General features: G+C 32.4%; 1 protein-coding gene across 1 annotated transcript; it reads right to left on the bottom strand.

Annotated features, from left to right (window-relative positions):
- Positions 1–4,652: 4,652 nt before the first annotated feature.
- Positions 4,653–6,980, bottom strand: LOC131648665 (uncharacterized). The gene is made up of 5 exons (XM_058918401.1): positions 6,825–6,980; positions 6,646–6,720; positions 6,050–6,230; positions 5,038–5,139; positions 4,653–4,922 (listed from the first exon to the last, which is right to left on the bottom strand). Exons 3-5 carry the CDS (start codon positions 6,218–6,220, stop codon positions 4,653–4,655), a joined length of 543 nt encoding a protein of 180 aa, XP_058774384.1. The 5' UTR covers positions 6,221–6,230; positions 6,646–6,720; positions 6,825–6,980.
- Between the last annotated feature and the right edge of the window lie 799 nt (positions 6,981–7,779).

Here is a 7,779-nt window from a genome sequence, read left to right as displayed (position 1 = left end):
TAAATTTAAGGTAAACTTTATGTACAAAATTTGTTGAACTAATTTACAATAAATGATATTCCATTCCATGTATTCAAGTTAGATATATAAAGTCCTAAATATTAATAAATTAATTTGTATTTATTGATATATTTAATTTGATTATTCTTTTTACACGACATATATATATATATATATATATATATATATATATATATATATATATATATATATATATATATATATACTCGTTCTACTCTTTACCTTCTTATTTTAGAGCCTTTATATAATAATAATCTTATTTTGATTATATTATTTTTATTTTGTAGATTGTGAAGATTTTCAGTCATTTGAAGATGTTCAGACTTTGCAGGACTAGGACCGATTTAGTTGATTTAGTTGTTTAGGGATGATTTTCTTATTGTTATAATGTCATGTGAATTGGTTTAGTTGTTTTCATGTTAGAAATATGTGAATCGGTGTATATATATTTTGGATTAATTACAATGGTATAATTATAATGCATGTTTAGTATATAATCGAAATCGCTTCTTTGTTGAAATAATGAGATTACTGAAATAATGGGATTACGATTGTAAATTATAGGTTTATGGGATAACAATGGTAAATTACAGGTTCATGAAAGAATGCTGCCATAAATGTAGGTTTAGAAATTATAAAAATAATAGGTTTATAAAAAAAAAGCATAAAAAATAAAATAAAAAACGCAACCTACGAAAGCGCTTTTGGAAAAGCGCTCTTATAGGGGGGGCTATCAGAGCGCTTTTTCCAGAAAAAGCGCTCTAATAGGGGGGGATACCAGAGCGCTTTTTCCAGAAAAGCGCTCTTATAGGGGGGGTCTACCAGAGCGCTTTTAGAAGCGCTTTTGTTACCTACGTCAACGCTGACTTTCACAGCGCTTTAAAGCGCTTTTAAAGCCCAAAATAAGCGCTTTCGTAGGCCTTCCGTGTTGTAGTGACTGTTATTTATTATATTTTAATTTATATAACTATTCCACTATCTATTATTAATAAAGATATTTTAATAAATGTCACTCGTTATATATATATATATATATATATATATATATATATATATATATATATATATATATATATATTACAATTGAATTTTGACTTTTGATCTTTCATACATCACATTTAGTTATGTTTATACAATAGTTTGACTTTTGATCTTTCATACATCACATTTAGTTATGTTTAAAACCTTACACCAATGACTCATTCAACTACTTGACTGACAGAGACAGAAATGAAAGTATTCAATTTGAATGACTAGGAATTACTATTGTTCGTGGTGGTAGTAGAGTCTTGTACCATGGAATCAAATTTCATAAAGATTTACAAGTGCAGTCAAAATATTGCCCGGGTGGTAGTCAGTAATTTTATATTTTTGAAGACTTTCAAAAAGTAAAAAGTTAGTTACATTTAATCTTGTTTTAATAGTGATGATATCTGTTGTTTTTATAATTGGCGGTTTTAGGTAAGAGAAATAGCATGCCTCTTTAGGTAAAAACAATATAGGTAAAACAAGTGCATGTTTAGTGCTGCACACACTATACAGTTTGATATTTTTAGGACAAAGTACTATTGCCTTTCAATGCTCAATGTTTCAATTATGCGAATAAATTTATAAATTGATCTACAAATGATTAATCTATATAATATTTACTCGATAAAATTAAAAAATGATTATTTATATTAAAGATGGGGTTTTAACAAGAATATGCAATTAATCGAGTTAAAAGGTATCACTAAACTATACTAAATCTTAACACAATTTTGCCCCTAACATTTACCTCGGCGAGCTTCTCGACAATTTTCTTAGCATCCTCAATCTTCTTCAATAAAGAATCATTCAGCTCAATTAGAGGTCGAACTGCCTCATTACACTCATCAGTTGTGAACCTCGTTGAGTCTTCGACCTTAGTAAATGCCTCATTTGTTGTGTTTATTTTATTTTGGGCTATGTGCGTCATGCATTTGACGTTCCAGCATTAGGAAACTTAACAGGTGGGTCACCAGCAAGTTAGACATAAGTCTGACCCCCATTTAACTCGCCATATTCTGATCGTTGGGAATTTGGCTGCAAATTTAAAGTGATCACGTATGTAGCTTTTAGCGTAAAAATTCTCATTCTAGATGGAAGGCGCCGTCACGCCATTTAGCGAAACCCCACAGAGATCCACCCTTATAGGTGATCCTTCATGGTCCTCGCCATCATCTTTGTCCAAAACGACAGACTCAAGAGGTTAACACCTTTGTTTTTCTAACTTAGAGAGGAAATGTGTTAACCTCTCCCGACTTGAGTGTCTTGATAGATTGGGGAGAAAATATTGTTGCCCTTTATACAGGACTCTTCTTACCCTGATCAAAATGTGATAGCAAGCTTCTCCAAATATTATGTGTTTTGATGAAGACAACATGTGTGCACTCATAAATATCAAGAAAGGATGTATCAAAATTTGTACTACTCAAATTATTAAAGTCAAAGAAGATTGTCAAGATACAAGATCACTTGAAGACTTTATGAAGCTCATCTTTTAAATAGGTACAAACATGTTTTTATAAGAATAAATTTAGTGCTCAAAATCATCCTCAAATCATGTGCATTTTGGTTTGTTGAAAAATCTGTTTTTCTAACTTTTTCAGTCTGGAAATCGCTTTCCTATAAGTGGAAATCGATTTCCTATGCATGCCCAGCCAAGTCAGTTTCTGGAAATTTGTTTTTTGCTTGTGGAAATCGATTTCCTGTGGTGGTAAATCGATTTCCAGTATCAGATTCTGAATTTTAAGGCACAACGTTTCAGGGAAATCGATTTCCCATACTGGTAAATCGATTTCCATCGTTCCAGAATCAAAAAACAGTCTGTTTACAAATTTGAACGTGAACCATTTTTATACCATCAACCTTTGCACCTTTTCATTGATTCATACACATTCCTAGGGTTGTTAAGACACTATATATATCCTATATTTTCAGAATTGAAATCACCTCTTCCTATTGCAATTTAACATCATTCTATATCATAAAAGTTTTCATTCAAGTGTTGTGATTACCAAACTTTCAAAAGAATTTTCTGCACTGTCTCATAAACCATAACCAGAAAATTCATATCATATTCATCAACATTTGAGCACTTGTTATTCTTATAAATTGCATGATTGGTAGAGAAGATCAATCCAAGATTGATATATTACTCATCTTCATAAACTCTTGTATCATTCAAAGATATTTTTCTTTTTCCTTACCATCCAGGATTGTTGGAAGTAAGTGTTGTGTTTTGAAGAGGATTGTTCTTCATTCACATTAGTGTTGTTTGATCTTAAAGGTGTTAAGAACCTCTGATCACCCTATAGGTTAGATAGTAAGCATATGCCTGTACAATAATTCTAACTATAGTGAAATCTCTTTCGTGTTGGAAAGGGGACTGGAGTACTCTCGGATGGTGAGGGGAACCAGTATATATCATTGCGTTCTTTACTTTTCCGCATTTTATTGCTCTCATCACCATTACCAAGAAAAGAAAAGAATCACTCAAAAACCTTCATACATTCAGTAAAAAATTGTTAGAAGTATTCTCATAAAACCGATTAAATTTTTGAAGACCTAATTCACCCCCCCCCCCTCTTAGGCGTACTTTAGACTTAGACAAAAAACTGTCCGAATGACTTTTATGGTCATATAAACCACCTTTAGCATCGTCGAACAATATTCATATTTGCATCGCGAGCTTTTCATTCAGCAACATTCATGAGAATCATCCGTTTTTCAAAAAGGAATGAACATTAGAAAGAAGAAAAACCAAATCACAAAGGACTAAATAAAAACTAAACTTATGTAAGTACTCGTCAATTTCTTCTCCTAGTCATTGCAACGGTCAAGTTCCACTATTTCTCAAGAACTCATATTGGCGAATGCTTCAAGACCTCTACGACTTCCCTCTTTATGACAAACAAATTATCAGGACTAAAGTCGTTTATGGCCACAGGGTCTCCGGTCTTGTAAAGAGGGAAACAACAGTCTCCGTTTTTCTCGAATATTACCATGAAAGTGCTATCATTCCCACTCACTCTCATGATAATGTCCTTTCTATTCATAAACTTGTCTTTCCATCAGGTCGAGTGCTTCAAGCACTACTAGAAATACACGTATTTCCTGCGGAATTACCTGCGGATTTTTGATAAATTTCCGCAGGAAACGTGTTTCCTGCGAATTTTCCTGCGGTTTTATGTCCCCAGCTAAAACCTTCGTGGGTAATATTTTTCGCAGGTAATTCCGCAGGTAACTCCGCAGCTAATTCCGCAGGAAATAATTCGCAGGTAAATCCGCAGCTAATTTCGCAGGTAAATCTGCAGAAAACGTATATCCGCAGGTAAATCCGCAGGAAATTTCTTTCTCAAATTAAAATAATTTTTTTATTTTAATAAACTTTTGAACCATTATATATATTTAAATAACTGTAATATAAAATAAAATTATAATTTTTAATTTAAATTAAACTTGAATTCATAGAACATAATTGGTAAGAAGTACTTACATAGTCATTACTAAAAATGATTCAAAAAATCAAGTTATTACTAATCATTTGTCAACCAACTTAAAAAGATAATACAATCCAAAAATAAGTCAAAATGAAAAAAAAGTACAAATCAAAATTCATTACTAAGGTCTTCTTCATCTGTTTCATCGACGCCATCTTCATTTGTGTGATCACTTGAGGGTTTCTTTGATACAGAAACCAAAGTCTTAGATGCGGTTCCAAGACCAAATACCCTATTCCTTTTCTTCTTTCCAACCGACTCTACCCATATATCCAAATCAGGTGGCATTTCATTAGTTGGTTGACTATCAGCTCCGTCCTCTCCTGGAATAGTTGGATTCTGAGAAGAAATCTCCAACTTTTTCTGTTCAAATTTATCCTAAAAGAAAATTGAAAAATTAGTAAGGAATTAAATTCAATAAAAGTGATATTTTCCAAAAGACTTGTGTGCAGATTTGAAATTCAATCAAATTAACACTTCCCGAAATACTTACATATGTAGATTCAGCATGAACTCCAACCCAACTTTGATCCTTTTTCCGATGTGTGCGAAAATAGAACTCGGTCAATGATGGATCTGCACCCTTTTTCTTTCTCTACGAATTACAAAAGAAATAGAACTCAATAATTTTATCTATCAAAGTATATGATATTGATACAGTGAGACTTAACATGTGAAATTACACTCATATTCTCCAGTGTCTATTAAAATGATATTAAAATGACCCTGGTATTTTGTGTAATTGTAAAATATACACTAACTTCATCAGAGATATATTAAACCATTTCACCAAAACTTCAATCCAATGATTACATGTGAAATTAAAGCAGCAATTCCACACTTACATAAGGAAAACCATTCAAACCACCCTGAATCAGGAATCTGTCCCTTACTCAAACCAAAACATAACTTTTTCTAACCTCTTTTCAAGTGCCTTACAAGTGACCACATACACATCTGTGTGTGTCTGCTAAATTAATTTGTAGAGAAAACTTATAGAGTTTAAAAATTAGAAAATCTATTCAGAAAATGCCAGGGTACGTAACCATCAGAATTAATTGTTGAAGTAAATTTTAGACATTTCAAGCCTCTAAAAAATTAGTAGGTTTTCTTATCTGTGCATATAGCCCTTTAGTTTTCAAAGTTGAAACAAATATAATCACCAAGTCTTAAGAAAGACCTCTTTACTTTACAAATATAGCACATCTGTGTGACATTACTTTAACTCTGCCAAGTCTTAAGAAAGACCTCTTTACAGTGTAATGTGATCTCTTGTGAACAAAACAATATTTACAGCTCATATATAGTGTGCTACTATTAGTGTATGACTAATAATTTTCTCCTATTTCTTGGTGTCATATATCAACATTAAACTTTGTTGTCAATATGAAAAGAACATGTGTCATGTCTGAAAATACTAACTCAGCACATTTATTTCTTAACGTTAGTTTTTTTACTAGTATAATTATATAAAGGAAAGAGACAAAAAGAAACAGACAACTTACTGTTGAGTAGAAGAAGACAGATCTTAGAAGAAGATTATTGAAACACCCATCATGAAACAACCCATAGCTACCCACGGACTTAAACGCTTGCAAGAACACGCTCTCTTCTTTCAATGTAACTAAATGGAAACCAGCCCGCTCTACCTTTGCATTCCCCCTCGGCCCATCCATTGTTTGTCACCTGTTGAAAACACAACAAACATATTGAGGTGACAAGAAAATATGACCTTTTTTTTCTTTAAAAATGATGCTAAGCTAATAGATGGTGAAACACAACTACTTGAATTGGAACACACTAGATATATATCATAAATAGATGGGCAAACAAATCAATGATAACGTAATCATGTTACTCTGTATTAGGTTACCATGCTGTCTTAAGCTTAAACGCATCTTCACTAAAGATATAATGGAATAAATGATTTTTACTTGTGTTACTCCTGCATCAGTTTTGAAACTTTTTTTAACTTGTTTCCAACTCACAAGTGAAATGATGATTGAAATTACAAATCAATAACCCAAAAGAGATTGAGATAAGCCATCTTTGGTTCATTGAAGAAAACTATAGTTATACTCAAATTCAGTAAGCTACAAACCTTTCGAATGACAATATAATCACCAACAGATAGATTCAGCTCCACTTCGGATACAGCAGAGTATGGGAATAAAACCTGCATGAAGAGTAAATAAAAGTTACCAAGGAGAAAGCAGCCACTTGTTTTACAATTTTTAATATATATTTGACTCTGTGTATAAGAAAAGATCTCTTAATAACCTCTCCTAAGAAGTAACCCATGCTATCCGTTGATCCATTATGTGTCTGAGAAGCATAAACATCATTCACTTCTTCATATGGTGGGGGTGGTGGCATGTTATTATCCACACTAGGAGTAGGAGGGGCTTCAATTCGTTGTCTTTCGGATATCATCTATCATTAATTCTGTTTAAGAATTTGGGGATTTCTTAGATAAGGTAGCTATTTTTGCCATAACTCTAGTCGATGGTTCATTTTAAACAGTGCTAATTTGAAACCCCTAAGCTAACACTAAAAGCAAATATCTAAAAGGATGGTTCATGCAGAGATTAATTGCAAATAACACATGAGAAATAAGTCAAAGATCGTGGAAAGATATATCTTACCTTCAAAGCTGCTTCAGTAGGCATTCCATGGGCAACAAACTTATGCTCCGACAAAACACTCCGGCATCAAATGAAGAGAAACAAGCTAGGGTTCATTCGGGAGGGTTCACTTCGATCGATGGTTGTACTTGTGAGTGTTCAGATTCTGAGAGAAGTTTTCCACAACTTTCTTAATAGATGTTTCCTTTGCCGCTAGTTAAAGCTTACAACAGAGTGAAATATATGAAATTGTCAACCTTTACGCCCTGTCAAATTCAAAGCACTCATGTGTAAAGAAAGATACTAAATGATGAGTCAAATAGAAACCTTAAAAGCCATAACTCTAAATCTAAGACATAAACTATTAAATGAACTTTCCAGCACTTGACCTTCTATCGATCCAGCCTGCAGTTTGAACAAATTCTCAGATGCATTCAAGAAATATCACACCTTCAATGAAATATACAGCTCTCTAAATAGTTCAAAATTTCCAAAATTCATAAAATTATCTTTCCCTAAACAAATAATATAATTCAACATTCCATCACCATAATAAAGCATATTAACTTTAAATAGATAAATATTTATTAAAGACCAAAAAGAAATGGTGA

This window comes from Vicia villosa, linkage group LG2 (assembly GCF_029867415.1).
Source record: "Vicia villosa cultivar HV-30 ecotype Madison, WI linkage group LG2, Vvil1.0, whole genome shotgun sequence".
Classification (NCBI taxonomy): Eukaryota; Viridiplantae; Streptophyta; class Magnoliopsida; order Fabales; family Fabaceae; genus Vicia; species Vicia villosa.
This window is presented reverse-complemented; position numbering and strand designations above follow the sequence as displayed.